The sequence below is a fragment of the Falco peregrinus genome, chromosome 5, assembly GCF_023634155.1.
Source record: "Falco peregrinus isolate bFalPer1 chromosome 5, bFalPer1.pri, whole genome shotgun sequence".
Classification (NCBI taxonomy): domain Eukaryota; kingdom Metazoa; phylum Chordata; class Aves; order Falconiformes; family Falconidae; genus Falco; species Falco peregrinus.
Genome location: NC_073725.1, coordinates 54,446,545 through 54,473,808, shown reverse-complemented (window position 1 = coordinate 54,473,808; position 27,264 = coordinate 54,446,545). Strand labels below are relative to the sequence as shown.

The 27,264-nt window shown below is 43.3% G+C and overlaps 1 protein-coding gene across 1 annotated transcript in view; it reads right to left on the bottom strand.

The window, feature by feature from the left end:
• Positions 1–27,264, bottom strand: part of PTPRN2 (protein tyrosine phosphatase receptor type N2) — a 663,741-nt gene that overhangs the window by 84,729 nt on the left and 551,748 nt on the right. The window contains exons 13-14 of the mRNA XM_055804928.1: positions 22,969–23,181; positions 2,191–2,385 (exon numbers count right to left, since the gene is read on the bottom strand). Of these exons, the coding sequence (XP_055660903.1) occupies positions 2,191–2,385; positions 22,969–23,181 (408 nt within the window). The remainder of the gene's footprint in view (positions 1–2,190; positions 2,386–22,968; positions 23,182–27,264) is intronic.

The following is a 27,264-nucleotide window of genomic DNA, read 5'->3' as shown; positions in this document are numbered from 1 at the left end:
TCCATTAAGAACAATTTTTCCCCATCCTGTATTTCAAAACGCATAGGCAGACTCCCCTGAATCACTGATTTTTGTTTGTTCCGTTTAGACTAAACAAATTAACTGCTTTTACGCTCTCTGTGTGGTTTGTGCTCTCCAGACACTACAGCATTTTTTCTACCCTTCTCTGAACCCTCACCATGTAAGATGTAACACATGCTGTTAGATAGCTAACATATGTATGAGTTCATCCAGGGTTAAACAGGATTGACTGAATTATGGACACCCAACACCGTAACAGTGATCTTGACCAATCTGACTATTTTTTAAAGTTCATTTATCACCATATGAAGACAATTCTTTCTTGTAATTTTGCAGAAATTCCCAGAGCCAGAGTAAGTGGCTCCCATACGCAACTTTCTCTCCTTTAAGCTTGATTTTGTGATTTTCTATTTTCCCCAATAATACAACTGAAAACAATTTTGCTCAATTTTAAGTAGTTGAAACTGTTTGCAAATGTTAAATGTATATTTCCATCTACATAGGAAATTTTGCTCTTATTTCCATATAAATATATTGCCTTAGAACCTTACAATGGGAATTGGTACTTATTTTGCGGCTGGGCAATTGCAGACATTCCTTTTTCCCCCAAGCATTTCAATTAACTATGAAAGGAAATCAAGTGAATTTTAGGAAATCAAGTGAATTTTAATTCTGGTTAGGCAAAAGTGGGACAGTAAAAACTATAACAAATGATTTTCTGTCATGGGAGCAACCCTTCCAAACTGTACTTGTAAACTAAATTTTAACATAATACTTAAGTAACTCCTTATTGGGGAGGAATAGGCAAGGGCAGGGGAAGAACTATTTACTCAGGATGACATACTCTGATGAAGCATCTGGTTTACAATCCTGCCCTGTTTTTGCTCAGTTTTATAGCTGACCTGATCAAGGCTGAAGGAGGTCAGTAACTTGGCTGAGGTCAAATCAGCTCTTTGGGGTTTGCCTGCCTTCATTCCTTTCTCCATTATGTGAGGTGGCTTGTAAGGACCTGAGAAATATCTGAGAAGAAGACAGTACTTTCAAATAGAGGTCCAGAAAAAGAAAGAAGTTGAAAAATTATGACCCAGAAGCATGGCACAGTGGAGAGAAGTTTTCTCCTAAGAGATCCTGCTAGTGAGTCCTCCCAGTGGTGCGTAAATAACTCAAGAAGGAAGTTTCCAAAAGCACAGCAACATTACCAGCTGGAGAGGGTGCTTACTTATGACCAACCATACTGATAAATAGCAGAGATCAACTATAGAGAGCAAAACAACACCTGACCCATCGTCTTCACCATCACCTAACTTCTCAGCTCATTTCAATGCATTCTACAAAACCAGCAAATATTTAAAGGAGGAGGAAAATAACGCACAAAAAATGGGGGATCAGTCTACAGCTCTCCCAGCGGGACACTAACAGAGAGACAGAAACACGCTGCAGCCAGCCCCAGCCCCTAGGCTCCATTACAAGACACAGACCTTCTTGTGCCCATCTTCTACACGGATACTTGTTGCAAGTTGTGTTTGGAAGTAACCCAAGCCTTCCAATGCAGAGGCCATCAACAGAATATATTTGGATCATCTCAAACATAGAAGAGAACCAGCTTGGAAGAAATTCAGCCAAGGACAACAAAATTCAGGCAAGGCTCAAAATTCAGATCCCTTTTATAATGGTAATGGAAAACAAATTGCTCTGTTTTCTAGGGTTTTTTTTCTTCTCATTTCTACTGGAATCACTAGCATTCTGCTGCCTTCCCAGCTCAGACACCTCTGCACACCAAAGATACATGAGAAAAAGCAGCAAGCCGATCAGAAATTTAGCAGTTTTCTTCAGTTGTCCAAGCTGAGGTAAACACAAATTAACAGGACAAAAGGACAACATGGGGCTTATCTTTTTTGAAGCACGCAGACAAACAATTCGTATGTCCAAGATAAAAGAACGTTCCCCAGAGAGAAAAAAAAAAAAAGCATCATAATGAAAAAGAAATGGAAATAAAAATCCCCTTAGTTTTAATTAAACAAAACTAAGATTACTAGCAAAGCTCAGGAATATTTTTCACCTGTGAAAAGACAGCTTCCCTTTCTTTACAAGTTACCCCTCTCCCAAAGCTGAGCAGGTACCTTAAATAATGATGAAATTTCTCATGCCGTGAAGACAAAACCGCCTTACCAAGATCATGTGACCGGTGGAGATGTCCATGTTGGACTGGACCGGCTCCTCACACCAGGACGACGTGCTGCTCCGGGCCGAGGGGCTGGGAATGGGCCCATCGCTGAACTGCGAAGAAATGCTGTTGATCCGGGAGGCGTGCAGGGGCTCCGGGCGATCAGATGTTTTCACTGCCATGCGCTGGCGGCATAGCTCCTGGAGAGAGAGAGAGAGGAAGAAACAACCTACGGTTAAGAGTAATTACAGGATACAGTCTACTAAAGACATATGATGTACAATATGTTTCCAGGGCTGTAAGTGTTTTCCCCTTCACTGCAGTGATTTTTGGGAAGCTGTCTGTTCTGTTAAGCGCGTCTACAAAGAAATACTCAATGAAAATTGCTCTACGGTGACTACCCCAACCCTTCAAAAGTGTTAATTATGACTGCACACACATCTCCTTTTAGATAACCGAAAACAGTATTTTGGAGCTTGACTTCTCTAACAGATGGCCTCTTTTCCCCCTAACATCACTCTGCGTTCTGCAAAGCCACTTTTGAACTGCACAACCTCCTGAAGCTAATGGGGTTGCACAGGAGTAATTGAGAGCGGTGCTTGGCCCTGGGTATGCAAACTCAGCAAGCTCAAGGCAACTGGATTGATGTGCTCTCCAGTATAAATCCTAGTTGATAGATGCCTCATTTCTCTTCATTAAAATAGCAAACTCACAACACTTCCTCCCTGACGTGGGGCAGAGAGGATGAAGAATGACATTAACGAAGAATAAAAGCAGAAATCTGTCGCTGTATTGTTTAAGCAGCTTCGGCGAATAAAGAAAACTCAAGCTATCACACACCCTAATGCAAGCCATGTTAAAACACCAAAATAGACCGTGCTGGGAATACGTATTTTCAGTTGTTCCCATGCAAAAAATTCAGGCAAAACCACAGAATTCTTGTTAGGTAACAGAAAATCTTGCTGGCAAAACCAGCTCCTTACAGCATAAAATTCTGACTCTAATGGGATAAACAGACCCCCAGTTACACTGTCATCGATACAATGCTTTTAGAATCAGTTACGTGTGGTGAAATCCCAGACAGTATTATAAAATTATCATTTTTAAACATATGTCTATTGTCCGTAAGAAATACTCAGCTGCCTATGGTGCACAGCAAGACCAGCTAGTCCATAGTATCTGGACATATTGCACATGCGGTGTGGTTACACATTTGTCTCAGATTACTCATCTGAGTACTAAGAGCACAGTCTCTTGCCTCAGGCTAACAAAATAATACAGTCTGAAGAATTCATACTGTGGAAATGCCATGGCTTCTGTTTTCTTATTCGTTGATAACATAGTTGCAGCCCAAGTGCCATCAGTAGGATGATCTGAAACCCTCCATATATCAAGTGCAATACAATCTTTTTTTCAGACTGGAGTTAGGAAAGTAACTTTAAGACTATGTTTTTCTTTTTGAACCTTGCAGACTTTAGGACACTGAAGAGGGATCCTAATCCATGCAGTAGCAAGCATTCAGACAAACCCACTGAAACCATTATACTGGGTCTCCTCTTGCCACCACATGGCAATGATTAAAGACCCCTTCAAACATTTTCTTCTACCAAAGCTTCTGTTTGACTTGCCATTTGAGATGCTTATGTGGAATTTTACTATTCTGTGGTGTGCAATGCATTTTATATATATACATAAAAATATACACACACACACAAACGTGCAAATTAAGAATCACTGAGACAAAATTTATATATATATATATATATAAACAGGATATATTTTGTTGTTTATTACAAAAATAAAGTCAACAGAGGTTTGGGAAGCACAGATTACTCCTTGCATGTGGTCTCCATTGTTGGAATAACTTTACAGACTGTCCCAAGGCTGCTATCTGACTCCATGACTGCATTTTGTATGTTTATTAATTTCATCCAAGCCATGTAAGATTTTTTCAATGTTTTACAAAAAGTAGGGTTTTTTCCACACTTGACTAGAATATTTTCTGTCACTTGGTACCTTCATCACTTCCTACTGACTTTACAGGAAAAATATTAGGCAAAAAAATTAAACTTCAAAAATACTTTGAAATTGAGTCACATATATTGTGTTAAACAGGTCAATTAAACTCCCAGTATTAAACCCGAGAGTTTTTAATAAAGGAAAAAAAAATATTGTATTTCTTGGTTTTAGATATAGGAGCAAAGAAAAAAATCTCTCCTTCTCCTTTCCTCTGAAGGATCACACATGTCATAAGAAAAGATAGCAATAGTCCAAAATGGCTATTGCTAACCTCAGAATGACCTTGCAGTAAGTGTAATTTCAAATCCCTGCTTTTAGCAGTTTTTGGGAAAAGTAGAACAGTGTGGAAACTTTTTAGACAGAAAAAATAAATCTAAAGAAAACCAAAAAGCTGTTCAGATGTCTAGATCTCAGTCATTCTCAGAGGGAATGGTTTATCGGACCAGGGAAAAGTATAATAAGTAAAGGTATAAAAATATGTAGTCTATCCCATAACTGCTCAAAGGATGTCTTCTGGCTAGCATTCCATGTGGCATAGATACAAATTTATTATATTCTAATAGACATCCTGCCACTTGACTCACCCCAACTCTGTGCTAACAATAGCATTTGTACTTAAACAGGATCTTTGTTTTTAAGTTGATCTCTTCCTGCTGTTCATATCCTGCCTCAAGTCATAATCCTCTGCTTTTACAAGCGGTTGCTGTGGAAAGGATTATAGACCTCTGCTAACAAAAAAGAATCAGGATCAAGTGAACTCTAAGAAATTAATATACAATTTTTACGCAAATGATAATGACAGAAGAAGCAATATTACAGCCAACTGGTTCTCGGTAGATTAACCTCCAACTAAAACCAATGTTTTGGACATAAAATACTTAATACGCTACAAAGAAATGCTTTTTAAAAACTAAGTTTAACCCTTTTGTGGTCCTCATGAAAGAAGGTTGAGAAACACAATAAATATACGTTTAAAAAAGAAAAAAGTAATCTGATCTCAAATATTAACGTATTTCTTTCCTGACATATATAGAACCAAAACAACTATTCCCAGAACTGCTGTAACTGTCAACTACCTTAAACAAAGCAACCACGTCACTGCACACTGCCATAAAAAATGTTTAATGTAAACAGGAAGGTCAGATCATAGCTGCAGCAAAAACACTACGGAATTTCTTGATTGGTGTTTTAAATCTCCAAGACAATGGGATTTCCCCTGCCTGTAAACACAAGCTTTTTCTTGAATTTATTTCCAGATTAGTCTTAACAGCTCTTGACAGTTCTTCCTTCCTCCACTACCAGCCAGGCCAGCCCAGCCTGAGGAACCTGCCCCATCCCCACGTGCAGGTCAGCAGTCTCAGGACACCTACAGCTTTTGCTTCTGCAAAGCCACCTCCCTGTTAGCCCAACCATCCCAACCCCCAGCTGGGTTTTTACCCTAGCACTCCAGGGATAACACAGTTAACACCATCACATACAAAAGCTTTGACCATGTGGGGCGTTTTGGGGAGCAACATGGGTTCCTCCAGGACATACAGACTAGGGAGGTCCAGCTCAGAGCAGGGAAATGTCTAAATGGGGGGTCTGGGTTTGCTTCATCCTTGAGATGGTCAGCGATGTCCCCCTCCTGCAAAAGGTGCTGGGAATAGCGGGGTCTCACTGGGTGGGGTGTTTCATACAAGGGGCTCCCAGGGAAACACCATCCCCCAGCACTTGCAGGGATGGCATCACTCTACAAGCACACAAAGCCCTAGATGGGCAAGAGCCTCATTAATATGATATCTGTTACCTGTACACTTCTCTGCATGCTCAGGTAAGCTTTTCCCCGCTCTCCAAAATCTTTGCTCTCAGAGGCATTTAGCAAATCAGCCATCTACCAAACCACAATTAGAATTTAAACTTGACTAAAATGTCAAAGCTGCAAAACTTGACTAAAATGTCAAAGCTGTGAGTGTGACACGAGCTGTACTTCTGCATCGTCTCGGCACGTACACCATTAAAAATATTTTCTAAGAATGAATTCAATTTAATGCTGCGCTTCTATATTTAGCCGAGTGGCTGAGGCTATTTCTGCTGTACTGCGACTCAGTAATGTCTAGCCGTTGTTTGTGTATAGTTTGAGTGCCATTCTTCATTTAAAAACATCATTTACACCTAAAAAAGCAATCATAACGCATACAGTGAAATATGAAGAAATGATCCTTTTGACCCTTCAGGCTATGATCTAATGGATGGGTTGGACATAAACATTTATTTAAAAGGTAATTTGAAGTTTATGACATTATTTCCCATCACATGAGAATTGCTATCATACTGAGGCACTTACTCTGTTTTTTATTTCCCAACATTTATTATCAAACTTATGCGGTGGTCACATGCAGTATATAATGGAAAAGTAATATCGCTGTGTGACAAAAACTGCCATAACCAAGATAAATATTCTGTAAATAATGTCCAGTTAAATGAGTTCAAAGTACAGCACAATGATCATGTGTAGAAAGCTTTTTATTTGAGACATAGTTGATAACCTTAAACAAACCATAAACAGTATTCTCAGAAAACCCCTGGACCTCTTCCAATGAGGTTTTAAAGTGCTCCTGATACTTGGTTGTCCTCACGGAGACAGGGAGATGCACAAATCAACAATTAATTCCTCACATACAACAAATGGATTCTCAAATCCATACAGTCCGCTTGTGAATGAACCATGTTGCAGCACAGATGGAGTTTATCCATGTTTAAAGAAGGACATCAAGGGATGTGTTGTGCCAAAAGGACAACAGCCCTCATGGATGGAGACCCAGCCTTACCACTGTGTTGTGTTAGATGTGTTTCTGAACTTGAAGAGATGAGTAAGAAACTCTCCTCTCAACCAAGGAGGCATCAAGACTGTTCAGAAATGAACCCCACAGATACCTGCCCAGGTCTGGTTTAGGGATGCAACAGCAGAAGCATTAGGCCACCTCTACTGGATGCCCCCAGTCAGTGACAGCAGCAGCATTTGCTGCCACTTGGCTTTGTGATGCACAGCAGCCATCGTCATGGAAGGGCAAGACATCACACAACAATTCAGAGGAATTTTTATCTTCCATCAAGTTAACTAATACAGTAGCTATCTGGAAAATCCACCAAGACCACATAGTTTACTCAAATGTTTGGGTTTGGAGAAAAATCTGTGTATATGCCCTGGTAAGGACTAAGAGTATAGGCAAGCATGGAACTAAAACCAGCTGGAACTAAGGCTTGAATTGAAAATTGAATTGAATTGAAATTGAATTCAATTGAAAAATTGAATCTTTTCCCGTTTTAGCTGCAAAAATGGGATCTGAAAACCTCAGGGTGGCAAGTTACCGGTGGGAGACCTGATCTGAGCATCCTGCTTAAGAGATGACCAACACGCACCTCAGCTTTCCACTCATTACTCTTTAAAAATGAGCCACTCCACCGCAAAGCTGCCTTCGGTCAGGATGTTGCTCTTTAATAAAATACACCTACTTCATGTGAATGCACTATGCAGTGCCTTCAGGTAGTCCAAGTCCAGCTACTGACCATGGCCCATGAATAGTTCTCATCTAGCTGACACCAGGTGCATTACAAATGGAGCTGTTTAGTCCAAAGTAAATGAAAACAGTTTTGTATCGAAAATACTGCTCTTCTTCCCCAGTCACATTTACCTCAGATCTGCTTAACAGGAGCCTGGGATCTGAGGGAAATGCCAACTCTCCAGTTTACTATATAAAAAAAAGAAATATAATTTCATTCTTATATATTAATGAAAATAATATGGTTTTGTAACTGACCCCAAATTTACATAACTCCAAAAATAAACTCCAGGAAATAGGACTAACATTTCCACACTTTTAAAAATCTTTTGCTTAACAAATTCAAATGGAAATCACCTGAGCTAGTCCAGAAACAAGTGTGGCACAATTATTTTCAGCATTTACAAAATATAAGAGAGAATAAACTCTTCCATGGCATAATTATTAAGAAAATGCAGGCAAAGATAGACAAATAGACAAATAAATTACTGTTTATTAAAAGTGATAGCTGAGTGTTCACCAAGCCCTTTCAACTTGACCTGCCCAATAGTCTATCAGAAACAAATCTGCTTAAGCAGGCATGATCACAATAGCACTGTGTTCACTTTACATGCAAAACAAAATTGTTTTGTAGAAATTTTAAATTAAAAATGCTCACTATTCGAAAGGATTCAAGGCTGTAGTCTGTAACAAAATCTAATGAAAACTAAGAATATACGTAACCTTTTATATGCTAGGTATGAAAGAACAAGAGATCTTTAAAAGTGCTTTTCTTCTCAGCTTTAATACATTTAATTAAATAGTAGCCTCGCTTTACATTAAGGTGGCATTATTCACAGGATGAGCTGAGGTCTGCACATACAGCATGGATTCAACTGTTCTGCTATGGATGCAGTCATAACACAGTGAGATTTAAAAAATGAAAAAATAAGGTAAGCTCATTTTTTAAGACAAATGAATCTAGGACTACAAACATCATTATTCTCTAACTAAATTTGCTTAGTGTTACTACAGGGTGAAGCTAAAGTCATTTGGCTGCCTTTGTTTTGCTTTTGCATACTTAATACGCTTGCAGGTGTTATAAATTTAACTTTAACTTATTTACTGTGTTTGTAGCTTTGGGGATAATTACAGCTTTATTACCATTTATTTTTGAGTTACTGAAACATACTTTCAAGCTTTAGTTTCATTTTAACATACTTTTTGTCCAGGAGTAAAAGAGCTGTTTACATAGGTCGCACAGCTGTACATCTATTCTCTGTCCTTGCCAGAAAAGGCAACCGCTGAGATCAGTGTGCCTTCAGAAAAGGAGCAAAGGGAAATAATGGAAAAATGTTTGAGAGTAACATTTTGAGAGACACAGCATCAAACATATCGTTACATATCCATGCTCTGTACAATTCGTATTTATCTAGACTTGTACGTGATAGCCTTTGGGAGAAAAAAAAAATTTTAAAAAAAAGAACAAAGCAAGATGTATTTATTTGATTGTCAATACAGCCTTAGTCTGTCCAGTTCAGTTTATCGTCTGCCCTCTCGCACTGCAGTACCCTCTGTACATCTGGATACAACTCGGAGTCTTGGTGTTGGGGTTTTGCTTTGTTTGGTTTTTAAATGACCTAAAAGGCAAGGCTGCAGTTTCTCTTTGAGAGCATTGCAGTCAAACACAGGCTTGAAACTAATTTTCCTAAAAAAAACCCAATTTTGATTATGGTCTGTGAAATTAAAAATTTTAATTATTTTTAGCATTGCAAGTGTTTCCTGTAATTACGATTCCCCTTTCTTCATGTACACAAAGAAAGCAGAGGTCACGCAGGAGGGGAGAGGCAAACAAAACATGGGCATCTTTACATGGAAAATGACTCTTCCTTTATTTCTATTTATTTGTTTTATTCCCTCTCTTGAAAGTCAAGCATTTGCACGGTCTTATCCTACTAAATCTAAGAAACAAAAAGCCATCATGGTCTTGTACACATCTCCGTAAGTCCAGCAGACGAGAAAATTTCTGGCTTGCACAGGACTGACTATGCAATACAGCTTAAGGAAATATTTTAACTTTAATTCTTTCAGTAACCTCTCATCAATGAGGTAGACATCTAAATAGCCCAGAAGCTCCTGAAGGAGGGAGAGGTCCTTTACGTGGCTCATGTCACCAAGGAAGATGTGACACCATAGGTCTAATGATATTTCCCTGAAATAATGGTACTGTGTTTTCCCCGCTATCCATGCCAGCAAAGCACAGGCATTTTTGGGGATAATACTGCTTTCCAGAGGGTCAGTGACATTTGAAGACTATGTTTAGGTTACTCTACTGAGGAATTTTTTCCCATACAAAAATATAAAGACCACTCTATCTGGAACTGTGTATGAGTTTATAAAACAGTTGATATTCTTGATTTCTAAAAGCAAGAGTTTTATGAAACAATGCCTGCCTTAACGTGGCTGGAGGGCACTGGACTTCACAGATAGAAGATGCATGAAGAAAGTTCATGTTTCTTTAAACAGATTTGAACTGGTATTTTCCCTGCATAATGACATCATGGTCATAACGACATCATGGTGTTTCTCTCAGGATTTAAAGAGACTATCTGGATGCCTCCAAGGAAACCAGGGACTATTTCTAACAGGAAAGATCTGCAAGCCATAAACCTGAAGTCAGCTGAGATTTACTTGTGTAAAAACACCCATTTTTTTCTCAGGGTGTCCCTGACAGTGTCTGAGCATTACTGGTCTTGCAATTCAGACAACTAATTCTGGAAGCAGCAAGCTATGAGACTGATCTACCTGCCACACACACACACACTCCCCCTCCAAAAAAAAAAAAAAAAAAAGAAAAGAAAAGAAAAAAAGCATGTATTTTTTTGGTGGTTTCAACCAATGCTGGTTTCCAAATTGCATTGCATGTAGCGTATATAGTAAGTATGAAGATGGGAGAGGAAAGATTTCTTAAGGAGTAACTAGACAGAGAAAAACAAGGCGTAAAAAAACCTTCACCTTTTCCATACTTTGTCCATCTTAACTAACTCAAATAGATGCTCATGAGGGCACAGCTGCTTCTTAATATGAATTTGCACAGTAAATTCACCGCTAGCACAGTGAGAGCCATACAGCACAGTATGCGTTACAAATAAACCGTAGTAACGATTGAATTAACCTGAAAGGCCATGCAGAACCATGTGCAAATTCATCATGTACTTTGACTTTGGCTAACCCACCCAAAGCCTGACCAGCTTCCAGCAGATGCCAGGGCTTTAAAAGATAACTGCCACAAATGTTTCCTTTTCCACTCCCAGTGTTTATAGTTGCCTGGGGCCCAAAGCAGGCAAAAAATGCAGTCCCAAGCCAGCTGTAGTTTCTCAGGAAAGCTATACATTAAGGCTGTGTAGTCCACTATTTTATTGCCCTGCAGGATTAAAAATGGGAGATCATTTCTGCTAGAAATAAGAATCCCCAGCTGCCAGCAGAATTCAGCATGCACTTCCAGCCTGAAAAGAAACAAACATATAGCTACAAGTTTATGTCTAAAAATGTTACTTTACCCCATTGCAAAGATTATTATTGCTTCTCCTTAAGTCCATGTAACTACATTCATGGTAAGAGAGGTACTAAAACCAGTCAGAGAAATATGAAAATAAGTCCTAAAAACCTCAAATACTTTTTTTCACAGAAGATGACCATACGTGTAAGAGGTGATGCTGGATAAGGAACTATTTATCAAGGATGGCCATCAGCAACATATTTTTTTTCAGAACATCATCTATCATGACATTTGAAACTGCCAGTCATTACCCTCTCCTGATCTGAAAACTAAAGTCATTGCTTTCCACCTGTTCCCCACTGAAAATAAAAATGAAATCACTCTTTAACTCTACTAGGAGGAACAAACACAAACTTTGTGAACAAAGGAAACTGTAAAAAAAAGAATCTATAAAGCACAAAGTTGCCACTAAGTCAGAGCAGGTTATTGCAAGCCACATCTTTAGTAATATAAGGAAACTATACTAAACTATGGAAAAAATAGTATCTCTGAGTTCCATCATGTCTCTGAGAACAGACATTCTTTCTATCACACACCACAAAAGTCTGCAAGGATTAAAAATGTTGGTCAGTATTTCTACACATTCACTTTATTAGTGTTACACAAGATACTGGCAAAACTAAGAGGGGCCACCAGTACTGATGGTCAGAGATAGAAGGAGACTTTGTATTTTGGAGAAAACAGCAACACCAGCAAAAACACCCATTTCTCTTGGGCTATCCCTTGCCTCTCCGTACAACCGTACTCTCAACGAAGACTGCGGTCCTGCCCTGGCACTGCTGGCCCAGAGCGGAGCTGCAGACCTCCCTGCTATCCCTGACCTGCCCCACAGCATCGCTTCCAATCCATCCTGCAGCAGGATAATGTGTGTGTTTTCTTTCAAAGAAAAGAACTTCCTTGGCCATTACTGAAGCTCCTGGGTTTCCCTCTGCCAACTCACGCAAGCACAGGGTCACTTTGGACCCCTCCACTAGTTTGTCTGCAAGAAGCCCCATGGAACACCACAGGAGAACACAAGGAAGGTAGGCATATTCCCAAAATGGTCACATCTTAATTTTGGACTATTTTAAGAATTAGGGCATGAAGTTACAGACATCTTCTAAAACATTATCAGCTGTTTTATTACCTGGGAGATTTTTTCTCACCCGCTTCTTTGGGTTTTGAGATTCCTGCTAACAACATGCTGCAGAAACAGTGCTGTGTGTTGCAGTTGTATTATGCAGACAGATTTTCCTCTATTAGTCCTTAATGGTATATATTTAACTGAATGTCTTTACCCTGGTACTAGGCAGAAGACAGAGTAAGAGTTTCACTCTTTCTTCAGTTCTTCACTTTATATACTTCTTTTCTACACTGCCACTTGTTACTGTTTTAGAAGAAATAACCTGTCTTTTCAATCTCTCTCATATGAGTTTTCATGCCCTTAATTATCCTTGTCACCTTTTCCTCACTCCCTCCACTTTGGCATTGTTCCTTCAGCAATGGCGGGACCAGCACTCACAGAAACCTCAAGCATTGATTTATACTTAATTAACTTCTAAAGCCCTCCAACAAGCAAATAAAATTATTAGTCAACAATGCCTGGAGAGCCACTGGGTTAACCCAGACCTTCAAAAAGAAGCTGAAGTTTGGACCAGCTTGCTAGGCAACCCTTCTGTATGCTTTAATTTCATATCCAAGTGCTTTCCGGTGTGGTTAATTAGGAATTGCAGCTCTTTATTTCACTCTTGTGGGTGACAGTATATGGAATGTACATGCTTACATTCCCATTTTACTGTACATATTATTTTCCCAGAGTACAGAAGGAGATGCTATATGACATAATTTCACTATACAACACAAATTTACATATGCAAATTGTTCTTGCTCCCAAAACTAAATTCAGCTCCATCACATTTCTCCTCCTATCTTACGTGGATAGCCAGCCACTGGCAGCTTTCGCTGTGGTCCACTGCAGTGAAATCTCTTCCAGCAAATCACTCCACACAAGACATTTTTCTTTCCCACGAAGCCAGGATGAACTCCAGTTGAGAAGTTGGAAAAAGGTAAAATCCAAGTTTCTTTCCTCCAAGCTGTCAGAAAAGCAGCAGCATACTGAATTTTTTCTTTTCATCTTTCCCTCGTTCTTCTGTTAGTAGTTAGTGGGAAAGATCAATACTTCTCTGACATGAATATTCCCCTCCATACAATTTTGAATATTAGGGGGATGTTCAGACCAGCAGTACAGGACAATGGGTAGGGCTTGTAGCTATGGCTCTATTGCAACCCACCTCAAACCACATACCACTGCTGTTGTCAGACAGCACAACCAAGGCAAAGCCTTTGCACCTGCGTGAAATGCATGTACCTCCAATTAGGTAGCCTTCCAGGAGGGGAAAGGGAGTGATTTTAATCAGCCAAGGTATGCATGCAAACCCAATACCAAAAGTGAGTTTTATCACACAATGATTAGCTGTTCCCACTTTGGAGGGCAAGATCAGCCACTTTGGAGATCTCTGAGATGCTGCCAGAACCTGGTTCTGCAAAACAGCAGCAGTCCTACGTAGATGGAAAAAGAAGGAATCACCAAGAAGCCTGCAACTATGTTAGCTAGACAGGAAAACAGAAAAATAAAAACTGTACCAAAAATTAATAGGATTTACCAGAAATATTAAAAATTTAACAAACCATTTCCCTGATCAAAATCTGTGCTTGTTCAGAATGTGGTCATCCCCAGCAAACATCAATAAAATGTCACTCATTTGTCTTTGACAAAAAAGTGTAGAAACTGGTCAGCAAAGCTTAGAGAAGACCCCAAGCACTTTCTCCTTTGGATAAGCCACCTACACTAAATTTGATTTTCTCCAGTTGAAAAGGTATTCTCTCCCACCCTCCCCACCACATTAATTCTGGTTCTTAGAATGATTTAACTTCTAGGAGCATCCTTTTACAGTCTACCTTCTTCAGTCTTGGTTTGGTTGTTTGGTAAGAATACGAGTGATGAAAACTGGATCTGCATGCTGAAAGCTGAGAGCCTGGACTGGAATATGACGAGCTGCAGGAATGCCCCAGCTGAGTTACACTGCAGGGACACACACTGGTGCTGTGAGAGCTCAGAACCCATGATAGCAAAAATCTCAGTACAAAGAAGTCCGGTGAGTTGTCTCAGTCCTTTACCATACCTTGCTGGTGGCATTAAATCACTCCACTTTTCTTTTACAATTTTTTAAACTGCTAGAAAGCATTTAGATCTCTGTTGTGCACATAAATACATAAAAAGCAAAACATCTTGGATAGGAGGTCTTCATCACTGGAGCTGGAGCTTTGTCCTTGGTTGAGAGGAATGAAATGAGGCCTCTTGTCCAGCCAACACAAAACACATCCTCAATGTTTAACTCTTTGTAGCTCTGCTCAGAGGTCATCCATGGGTCCCCCTGCCCTCGCATGTCACACACGCTCCCAAGGCCACTCGAGACAGCACCTCTCACTCCGGCCTTTGGCGAGACTGGAGTGGTTGAGCAGCATGACCCCAGGAGAGCTCCAATCTGCTCTACCCAAACTATTTCTTCTACAGTTTATACCACAGTAAAACAAAATGAGCAAACACCTCACAGTCCACTCAGAATATTCCACTTGGCGACATTCCTGCAAGAGCTGCAGAACAGGGCTACAGGCAGAGGAAAGCTGACGAACTGAAACCTACTTTTATTCACCTGTCACACCAAACCGCCAAGTCCGTATGGGTTTACCCGGGTAAAACCTTGGGTGGCTGTGGTCAGCCTCAGATCCTTCACTGAGGCTAAGCACAGACACACGGTGCAGGAAGGACCCAGACATTTGCAGCTGAGCTCTCGCTGGCATTGGGCACAACACGGAGCTGCTCGGCCAGCACGCCACCAGGCACAGCATCTCCCTGCCCGCACCGACAAGGGGAATGGAAGCGATGCTGCATCCCCCACTCTTCCTCCCTTTCACTGCATGAGACCGGTGTGCAGGATGAACAGATGTACCCAGAAGAAAGTTGTAAGAACAGTGCTTTTAATGTACCTTACAGACTTCAGAGAATAAACTGCGACCTGTTCCTGCTCGCAGGCAACGTGGTCCTACAAGAACTAACAAACATTACCTACAACAGTTCTTCACATACACAAAATTAACTTCTACTCTCTCCCAGGGAATGTGACCCTGGTACAAGATTCATTCTGCAAATGAAAAAACCTTCCCAGTTAAAAACTTTAAAATATTTTTTTTTCTAGTGCAGCACTCTGAAGGAATATGAAAGGCTCAGCAAGTCAGATTGCAGTGTTAGCTGCTGAGTGTTCAGTGAATATACAATAGAAGAATGTGTCAAATCTAAAACATGGTAACAGAGCTGCTCCAAAAGAAAAAGGAAAACCTTAAAACAGAAAAAAAGGCAGAAATGTGTAGGAAAGACAGGCCTGATTATCCTCTACATTACATCAGAAAAAAAAAATGCCACTGAAGACTGTATAGGAAAAAAAGAAATCGGGACACTTGAAATGACGTACAGCCTGAGACTGCAAATCAAATACTCTCCAGCCCATTAGGCAAGGCTGTGGTTATCTTTGGCTTCTTTGTAACGTACAGGCACTGGGACATAATCAATTTACCAGGGGGAGACAATCCATTGTACTTAGCCAGAACCAGCCCACACTCAGCTGGCAAACAGCCCGCGGCATGGCAGGGATGGGTGACAGGGGCTCTGAGGTGGGAGTGGGTATGCTTGGGAGCAGAAGCATGGACCTCGGCGGTCCAAGACGGGCAGTTAGAACAGATGAAGCAACAGTAATTCACACCCTCTAAAATCGGGTGGCCATGGCCAAGTTAGTAAGAAAACTGACTAGTGAATGAGTATGTCTTTTTCTTGTCCTGTGCTGAGAAATTGTCTGGGAGAAGGTTGGGTGGCTTGGCCTGAAATGGTGCCAGGGCCATTCAAACAATTTACTAGTTTAATTTACCAGACAAGATGCAGCCTGCAAGTCCAGAGCACCTCCAGCATATTAAAAAAAAAATAATGCCTGTTTGGGTAAGGACTCTGGATTTCCCAGTAATTAAAAATGAGTCACCAACTTTATTTCCCCTCCTACTATTTTTTTCTTAGCATTTTCTTACATCTGAAATACACAGAAATTATACTGCAAGATGCTTGGAGCACATTTGTCCTTGTTCCACAAAACACCAAACTCAAACACCATATTCTACAGGGAAAAATAAACAAAGCTGAGTAAGAAGAGAGGGTCAACATCACCTTCCCCCTGCCACTCTGCACTAATCCTATGCAGATGAACAGCCAACTACTTGAAAAAGATGGTTTATATTACTCAGACCTAAACTCACATGGCACCTTCTCATCCAAGCACTCCAGGAGTTGCATCTATGCTTATTTTCCTTCCATATCTGCAAAAAAACTCGCTCTCTACCTGCCCATTCTAATGTAAAGACTCTTTTACTCAAAAGTGTTGCTGCATTGCCACTGCTGCAGCAGCCCACGACCTGGGCTGCGAGGATAAAACCTCTTGTGGTCAGGGCCAGTCTATTTCTCCAACACCGAGTAATTTACAAAAGTTATTTTCTTAAAGAGGAAAAGCTTGCAGGAGAGCCATTCGTAACAAGCCCAATAAACCTCTGTCACCCAGCGGGTGCAGTTCTCCCAGGGCTGCCCCACTGCCAGGGCCACGCGTGCTGGAGCGGCAGACAGAGCAGGGCAGGAGGAGATGGGGAGGCACTGCTCCTCACAGACAGGCACGACAGCCTCAAATAATTTCCTGAAGTACCCTCTGAAATCTGTGCCATCGAGCTTTAGCACCTAGGATGAGCATTTCTCATTAAGCAGTATTTTGAAGTGGATTTTAAATGCTAGGGCTATGGTAGCAAACATGCCCCTATTTATTTATTGATATCCCGACTTATCAATCGGACATGTTTGGTAAATTTCTGCTGATTTAATAATTCATAGACTATTCTGAAATATTACTACCATTTAACTCAATTTTATGGCTACCACAGGAAGCAAGGTTAGGGAATAGTCCACTGCACCACAGGAATTGTGGATTGTTCTGCACACTAATCAGATAAAAAACAGATTAGAAATTAAATCCATATTTGCACACCTCCTGTTTTGCCTCATTCTGCTTTGGCCATCCACTATCTGACTTCAATAAAGTATTTAAGCACAAGGTAAACTCTCCTCTAATCACCTTAAAACAGACCCCACTTCTTTTCCTCTCCCATTATTTCTATACATGACTACTCTGTACTATGTTTTGCACATTGTGAAAACTACCTCTGCCTCACCTTAAAGTACAGTGGTTTATGTAACAACAAATGTATTTGTGGGTTTCTGAAATTTTCTTTTAAGGCGAAAGTCTAATTAAAAATAGAGAAAACTGTTCACATAATACACAATAAGCAGACTTAAATGGACAAGAACTCTTCTAATACATATACCTCCCCTTGTATGCTTTATTACAAGCCATTATAGTTTGTCCTGTTGCTTTACGGAGTCACGTGAGATATCTTTTTTTTTCTCTTTTAATAAGGACACAGGAAAAGATTAGAAATGTGTTATATCCTTTGTTTTCCTAGAAGAAGACACAAACAAGCCCTTCATGGCATCCAGCCTTATGGCAACATTTTAATCTATCCAAAATCCTTACTAAATGTATTTCTTACTGAAATGCTTGCTAAATACTCATGTACTGAATACATTTAGTCTTCAGTGTTACCTTTTTTGTTTAAGTGTAGGAGGGTCCTTGAAAACGAGGTTTTACATAGGCAGGAGGTAATACTTTATGGTACTGACTGTCCCCAGTTTACCAGCTTTCCTTGGTCCCCATCCTGATATTTATTGGAGGGCTACTGAGAAGCTGATAAATAAGAACAGCAAAATTTCCCCCCCCCCCCCTTCACTTGGTTCACAAAAATCAATTTTCTAAGGAGCTGATATACGGTACTAATGTAACACTAAGGTCTAATACTGTAATAACAACTTTGCTTATGAACGTCTAAAGTGTAAAATATGAAGCTATATTAGAGGTAATGAATTACCTATATTTAAACACACAAACTGGGTGATGGTTAAATAGAGAATGTGTTTCCAGGGGATTCTTTCACTTGGAGCCTTTTAAAATATGTGCAGCAAAATTTTTATCGTAATTGTTGAAAATACCGTGTTCTTAAAATCTCTAATAAAAAATACCAGCAGGATCAAATCTATAAAAGCACAGAGAAATTCTTACTGGCTTTGAATCCAGAAAGATCATATAATTAATAAGACTGTATTTAACAAAGAAATATATAATTTATATATAATACATGTAATAACGTAGAATTTAACATATAATTTACAATTATATGCCTGACAAATCAAATTATTTGAAGAAGTTTTTAAAACAGCCGATGATGTAATCCAGCTGCACTGACAGTGCACAGCTCACGTAACCTTGAATACTAAGGCAGTTTAAGAAGGAACTTCGGTGTAAACTGCCTGGTCTTTGCCCCCTTGCTTTTTAAAGGAAGTTCTTTTGGCTCAGATGAAGGAAAATTAAAAAGAACATTATTGACATAAAATATTAAAAGACAGGCTTTCTGAAGCCAGCCTCAGTGCATTTTAACTTTTGCCTTTAAATTCCATTATGGGCCACATTTTGCCAAGCATTACCAGTGATGCAGAAGGCTATGTTCATAGGAAAGTTCTGCAGCACAAAGTATAAAATATGCTGATGATTTAACATCTCGCACAATGCAGCGTTCTCCACAGGGGGGTCAAAAGCCAGGGTTCAGCTGGACTCACAAATACATCACCCTGAATCAAACAGAGCATCCCTAAATAGTAGCAGTCGCTAACATACACTCATTACATTAATAAATTGCTCGCTAATGGGAGCAGTGACAAGTAAGATGTGCACTTAGTGGCCCTGTTTGCAGGCCGCCCCTGATATCTGACTGCCCGTTTTTCTCTGGGTTATGTTCCAAAGGCTTCAAAGTGCATGAAGAAAGTCTGCTCAGTGTTGTGAAATAAATCAAAGAGTGTCTGCTGGAAATTCCTAAAACACTTCTGCCCTAATCTCCTGGACCAGAGAGTGGGCTTGCAGAATGCTAAACTTGCTTTTCAAAGAAGATCAAAGCAACATGAGCAACAATTAAAAACACGGGTGCAGGTGTGCGCATGTGCAGGGGCACCACGGAGACACTAAGAACCTCTTTTTAGTCATCCCTTAATGCTAACGCTAACTTATCTAATCATTACACGTGTGATTTGAAAGGACAGGAGACGTGTTTGTAAGGTACACAAAAAACTGTCTGCCTTTATGTATAAAATGTGGTTTATGCACATGCAACATCTTACGAGATACACTATTTCCATTAATTTTTAAAAGCTCCTTAGCCACTAATTAAACCATCCTAGCATTTTGCTGTTTAGCAATTGAAAGATAAGTGAAGTTGCACTTGTGCTCTCCAGTTCCTAGTGTTACTCAGTCCTTCGGCCGGGTTTAGCCTCCCAGACCTTACTTTAACACTGTGCAGGCCAGCTGCTTGCCTTATAAACACCTGAAGAGCCAAGATACCTCCTCAAGTGGCATTGGGCTGTTTGGCAGCTCACCATGGAGATTTCATTTGCCTGCTTCAACTTTTACATGGTATTGGCTGTCCCACCTAAGACTGGTCACTTCTGCACGCACTTACACAAGAAATACTCGTGTTAGTAGATGTGTGCTCACACCAGAACTGCTTGTGCTGGCAGGTGAGTGCCCGAGGGACGGTGACATCGCATGACAGGCGCTATGCCTCTGGTGCAGGGGGACACTCAGCAGCCAACCTCTTATCTCCCTGACAATGTGGTTTGCCTGTTTTCTGCTTCTCAAGCCAGTATGTTGCAGCACAAACAAGAAGTGGTGGTGGTGGGGGGGAACAACAAACTAGAAGCTGTGGGAAAAAACTTCGAAGTTCACAGGGTGAGTAAGGAAGGAGTAAAACCCAGGATGAACTCTACTAGCTGAACTGGGTTAGGATGAAAAATACTTCTGCTAAATGTTGAAAATTTAGGTCAGTCTTGTTTATGTGAAGATACAAACCACTGACATTTTGAGAAGCATGTGAATCAAAGTAATATTTCAGTGTTCTGTCTGAATCGCATTGGGCCACCAGGCCCTTTTATACAAATCAATTTCTCCCCCTTCAAATTAAAAAAATAAATCTGAATTATCACTTAACTGTAAGCAGCAACATATTGGAGTATTGTGCTTTAAGGTCTAGTGGCAGCAGCTGCTGAAATATTTCATATTTTTAAAATACACTGAGTTAACTGAGTAGATACTTGGGAAACAGAAGAGAACAAAGTAGGTACAATTTTGAAAGCTATCTGCTTTTTCCTCCCCCTGTATTAATATGGGTTACATTATTCCCCTATGAGTATCAGAGAAGATGAGGGAAAAGATAATTGATGCTTTTCTGAGACCTAATTGATGTTATCCAAAACATGCATCACACCAGATATCCATTACATTTAACACAGCTCAACATAAGGCGATTTTGATGATAGGAATAGGGCTCAATCCTATTTCTCTTCAAATCCACATGAATAGTTTATTATATACAGAACCAGGCTCAGTGATTCATTTCAGTAAAACGTTACTTAGCAGCATCAAAACTGCCTGAGTATTTTGTCTGCCTATACTGGGGCCTCCTACTGCTGCCATTGAAACAAATGGCAAAATTCCCATTTACTTCCACGGGAGGAAAGCCAAGCCCTTAGAAACCTTTGTATTTAAGGAAAAAAATTTTTCCTCCCACTCATGACTACAGTTCCCCTGAAAAACCAATGGAAATGTTTAAGAAGTCAGGTGGTTAGGACTGGGCCCAAAGGTCAGGAACAAAGAATACAAATACAGTCTTGCTATTGCAAAACTGCGCAGCATCCTCGAAGCGTCATTGTTTTTAAACAGAAAATGTCACTCTGGGATCTAACTAAGAAGATTTTGAAATATATATAAATCTGGGACGAAGAAATGAAGCATACATTTCATTTAGTGCCTGGATTACAGATTCTTATTAAACAAACCAGAGCTCATTATAAAATCAATATCAACCACTATACTCCCAGGAGAAACGGCAAAAAAGGTCACTCCAAGAAATTCAAACAATTTTCCTGCTGGAAGGGCATGATTTTAATTACAGATACTATTAATTAGAGCTGTCAGTAGGAAGATTGTCCTGTTAATTATCACAAATTCAGTTTCAAGTGTGATTTTGGAACCTGAAGGGCTTCTATTTTTTTAAATTAAGAATTCTTCTATGCACGTTTAACGGAAGAGGAAGACTACCTATCACTTCTGTGGTTTAAACAAGCCAACAGCAAGTTCCCTATTAAAACCAAACAAAAATATTTACGGCCACAGTCTCTTTGGCCAGCAAAACTGATCTGACAAACTGCTGGTTTGTTCACACTTTGCCCTGGAGGACACTCCTTTCTTGCACTGGAAATGCTCTTGCTCTCAACTCTCTTACTTTGGTAGTAATTAAATTTAAGGATGTAAAGTAATTTTTTTAAGTAAACATTCCATTTAAGCTGAAAACCAAAACCATCCCTGAACATACTAACCGTTACAGAAAGATTCGTATTTATCATTCTCTACTCAAATCTCCCTGGACCCTGCCTGTGGAGACATACTTAATACATTACATCTTTAACACGTAAGAGGTACAGACAGACCCAAACTTTGTGAGGAAATCTGAGTTTATTCCTGCATGACTTCCAGCTGCCAATTTGACTCTGTCTCAGCGCCACAATACAGAAAGGCCATAATGTCTGATCCTCAGCAGAACAAGAAGGTAAAATAAAACCTGACCGAAGAGTGCCATTAGGGAGACCCTATGGGCGCACAGCAGAACCGGATACTACAGCAACCATGTTTACATATTCTCGAATTCTTTTTCCTGGTCACACTCCAAATATTTTGGGATAGCAGACCAGGGCTGTGTGGTATATGACCATAACACATGCATACCGCACCGCCAACACACCAAGAAATAAGTGCCACGATCTAAAACAAACTTCAGGAAGATGCAGAGTGTCTCTCCACCCAACACTTCAGAAACTGAAAGAGAAAGCCCGAGGTTTCTGATTTATTTCAGGAAATCTGAGCGTAGTCCTCCCGTATCGCTGGGTACACATCTGCTACCATTGTTCTCCCAGAACCAGCCCTGGTTTACCTCCCCATCTATCAGCATTAGATTTCATTTTATCTGAATAATGGCAGAAGGTGGCAACAGATCGGGTCAAAGGCTCTTTTCATATCAGACCCCGAAGAAGTCGATTACTCAAAAAGAGAGACATCTTCAGATAACCGTGCAATCCATTCCTCATAAATGTTAAAGATTTTTCATTATTAATAGTGGCAAGGGTGACAGATTATGGATATTAATGTTATTTTTCAGAGAATTTCAATGGCAAGGGCGCTTTTTTTTTTTTTTTTTAATGTTTCTAATTAGGCACGAATTTACAGCAACTACCAGAATAGCCAAGATTAACACCCAGCAGTAAAAAGCCGGTCCAGTGAATCCGCGGGAATATGAATCGAGCGGGGGGTGGCAGCGGCGGGGACAACCCGCCCCCCCCGGCTCCCAGCACGGGCAGGGTCCCCTCGGGGGTACGGGCTCCCGGCAGAGGCACGATCGCTCCTTACCTGGTAAGCGGCGGGGGCGTCGGAGCCGGCGTCGCCCCCCAGGGCCGAGAGCTTCTCCTTCAGGCGGTGGTGGGCACGGTGGCGGAGGCAGTAGGCGACCCCCGATGCCGCCAGGACGCCGGCGATGCAGGCGAGGGAGAGGAGGGTGAGGAGGAGGAATTTGGCGGACTCTGCCTCTTCCCCGCGCTGCGGGAGCGGCGGGACGTTGCTTTTCTGCAGGGGAGGAGAGAGAGGCAGCGCCTGAGTTGCGCGGTCGCGGAGCTGCGCGGAAAAGGGGGGGGGGGGGAGGGGGCACCCCGTCGAGGGAAACACCCGGCAGCGCTAACTTTCAGCCAAGGCTGAAGGCAAACGAAGGGGCAGGGACAGCGCTGCTGGCATGTCCCCCTCCGTCCCCTCCCCTCCCGGCGGTGGCATTTAACTACCGAGAGGCGGAGGCGGGCGCGCTGACTGCGCGCAAGCACCGCGGCGCGTCCCGCAGCTCCGCGCCCCCCCGCAGCAGCGCGTCCAGGGCCAGCAAGGGAAAATCCGAGCGTGGTTTGTTTTTTTTTTTTCCTTGGAGTGAAAAATAAAACACGGAACGACCAAGAGGAGGAGAAGAAGAAGTAGTAGTAGGTGGCGGTCCTTCCTTTTGTCTGTTGTAGAAGTAAAAGGATAAAAAGCAGCCCGATAGTTCCAAACTCCTCCAGATTACTATTATTTTTGCAGCAATAGGAGAGAATCCTTCTAGTGCATTTCACTTGTCTCCATGTGCTAAAAAGTTGTACAATAATTTCCCCTCATTAGCTTCATTATAAGCTATATTAGCAACAATTAAAAACGCAACATGAAAATGAAAAGACCAGGCGCGCAAATTGCAGCAAGACTCATTTGGCCTGCATTCCCCCTTTCACAATTACCAGGGAAATGAATTGAAAAGCACGCCCCTGCCTCAGTCCTGGTTGCTACAAGATGAGAACAATTAGCAAACTCCTTTCCACCACCTAATTTCGCGTGGTAACAAAATGGATTTTTCCCCATGAATGCCTAGCCGGCCTATTCATTATCTCTCCTCTATTAGTAATTTTCTGCTCCGCATTCAGCTAGCCAGCTCTTAATTTCCTCCTGTCTTGCAGTGTACACAGTGGCTCTTATGTCAGACCCGGTCCATTTTTATCTTGTAATCATAAAGGCCACCAAAGCAATTATCGCTGGTCTTGACTGTAAATGCTTGTCATTAATTAGCCTCCTTGCCTTCAGTGCTGCGGATTAGCCGGGGCTGAGGCTGAGTTAATGGAAACGCAGGTTCAATAAAACTCCCGGATTTTCGTGCCTGGATGCGCCGCGCGGAGGAGGGCGGCCGGGTTTGTAAACCCCGGGTGGCGGGGGGCGGGCGCCGGGGCCAGGCATGTGCGCCCGCCTCCGCGCCCGCGCAGCCACCGCCGGACCGCCGCCTCCCCTCCCCTCCCCTCCCCTCCCCTCCCCTCGGCGGCGGCCGGCCCCTCCTCCAAATCCCAACAGCCACCAGGAGGACGGGGCTGCATCCCCCCCGCCCCGGCGCCGGGGGGCTCCGGGGCCGCCCCCCCGCCCCAGCCCTAGCCCTACCCGGGCACCTGCCCCAGGCGCGCCGGGGGGAGCGCGGCCTCGGCCCGCCCCGGGCGGGGGAAGGGGGGGGGCTTGCGAAGGGAACCCGGGAGGGGCAGCACCGACGGCAGCCGCCGCCTGCGCCCCGCTCCCGCGGTCCCGGGGGCCCGGGGCGGGGGGTGAAGGGCCGCTGCGCTCCGCATTAGCATCTCCGTGAAAGGCCGCCGTCCCCCCGGGCCAGAGGTCGCAATCTCCATCTAAATAGGCAGCTCCCGCGAAAGTGCCGACCCTCTCTCTCCCCCCCCCCCCCCCCCCCCCCCCCCCCGCCCCCAGCCCCGAGTGCTGCGCCCCGGGACGTTAATCCGCCTCGCCGCGGTATTCGGCCTCGCATCGGCGAGGTAGGGACAAGCGCCCCCTCCCCTCCGGACCCCCCGGGCCGCCGCGGTCCCAGGCTCGGACCGCGCGTGCGGGCAGTGGCACCGCCGCCGGGAAGGGAGAGGTGGGCGGGCAGTTTCGGGCACCGCTCCCGAGTCGCTCGGTTCCTTGCTTTCGCAACCACGGCTCTAAACCATTTTCCTTCTCCGGCTGCCGTGTGAGAGCCGCACAAGCACGCCGGGAAAGGGCTACACGAGAGAAACCAGGAAAACGATGGGAGCCAAGTGCTGTCAAATGCCCCAGGCAAACACAGGGGAGAGAAGGCGCGCTGGCCTTTCTCCCCTTGTAGTTACAGTGACTGTCGATGTCGCTTCCAACTTTGCCAGGCAGTTGTCCCCACAAAGCCGGGGCTGCCATCCCCAGAGCTGGCTGCCCTTAACAAAAGCACTCGCCGAGACACCCTGCATGTCCCCCGCGACGGTGATACACGGGGACGGGTCGGATCCCACCCCCCTCCCCCCCCGTGGGGTGCTCTGCCTCGGTTACACCTCGGTAAGCACCCTCGGCGGGGAGCCCGTGTAGCCGGGTCCCTAGGGATGGGCTGCAGGCAGGCGAGGCTTGCAGCAAACCGGCCCCGGCCCCGCCGCGGGCGGGAAGGGCCGGAGGGGCACGGCCGCTGCCCGCCGCCCTCCGCCTGCGCGGCCGCCCGGCGGTGCCCGCCACGTCGGAGCGGCTGCCGGGGAAGGGAGAGGGGCTCTGCCGCGGGGCCGCCGGGCCCTCTCCCCGCTCTCCCTCGCTCCCACGTCGCGGGAAGCACCACCGGAGCCGCTGCCGTCGGGGCCCGCGGGGTTCCCCCTCTCCCCTCCCAGCCTCCGGGGACACCCGGTGCTGCGGGCCGCCCCGGGCAGCACCGGTGACTGCTGCCGGCTGCACCGCCCCGCGTAAAGCACCGAGCAAAGACGACGGCGAAGCCCCGGCCCCGCGTGGCGCAGCGGGCTGGGCACCCCCGGTGCCGCGGAGGGCAGCGGGGCCCAGCAGCCCCGGGCGTCTCTTGTCGGGGGGTGGTCAGGAAACAGCCCCACTGCCCCCAGGTCAGCTGGAGACACCGGCTGCCCTTTCCTCCTGCTTCATGTCTGACCAAACACCACATTACAAACGGGTAAAAATTAACCTGACGAGATAATTACCAGCTCCCCCCCCTCCCCCGCTCCCTCCAGCAGCAGCACAGCTTTCCCCACTTCACCTAAACCCCTCATTCCTCCCCGCAGTAAGGCCCCAGCCTGAAACCGAGCCCAGGGTTAATTAGAGGCGTCCTGTCAGACTTGACTTGAAATTGAAAGAAAAATGTTTAAATATTTATGAATTTGACATTTACAGTCAGATGTCTTTTAAAGCAGAGCACCTCTCCCTGTGCTGGCTGGGGCTGCCGGGTGTGGGGGCCGGGGTGGAAGGGGAACAATGGCTGTTGCATAATAAGAAAAACAAATCACCTCTTCCCTGCACCCCCCCCCCTAACCCCCAGCTTCACAAATAAATAGACCACATAAATTACACGTAATTAAACATTAAACTCAGCTACATATAACTATGCATTTTCTAAACTTTATAGAACAGAATATACTGACGTTCCTCCGAGTGATTTTCTCCTTGGAAAATTGTGTACTGTCACAGAATCCCAGTGAAGGAGAAACAACTAATGCCTGAACGGATGGCTTAGGATGTGACTCTAAATACGACGGCTCTGGAGATGCTCAGCCAGTCTTTACTTGCTTCGAAATGGCCTGGCCTGCATTTAAATACTAGAAGGCAAAGATTTACCCTGTCTGAGAAGAACGTTACACCTACCACTTAACACTCCACAGTGTTTGCTTGAAGTGCATCGCTTCTGGGGGGGGGGGTGTGGTGGTTTGTTTTTTTGAAGAGGGAGGAAAAAATGCTTCGGATCTGATCTCATGTAGGCTTTCCTGGTCCCTCGACAGAACACATTTTACATACACCCAAAAGTGAGTCAGTAACTAGAGCAGCCATAACGCTGGAGTCACAAATCACTGTTCTAATCAGAGCAGCGTCCCGTTCCACGGTGTCATCCCATGATGCAGCAGAACAGCCGACATTTCAAACGAATTCCAGGCAAATGTCAGTAAATATTTAATGTATGCTTTCATGTAAATAAGTTCTCACACCTATGCTGCAAGTGTGGGAGAAAGTCTTTGTAAGAGCAGAGAGGAGCTCCCCATGCAGTCATGTAAAAGCTCACCTTCCAGATGCTTCAGTAGAATTACACTTTATTATTTCCTTTAGGACCCAGGGCCTGATTCTGGTCCTTGCTGAAACAAAACTCTAACTGAAGTTGAGGTTTTG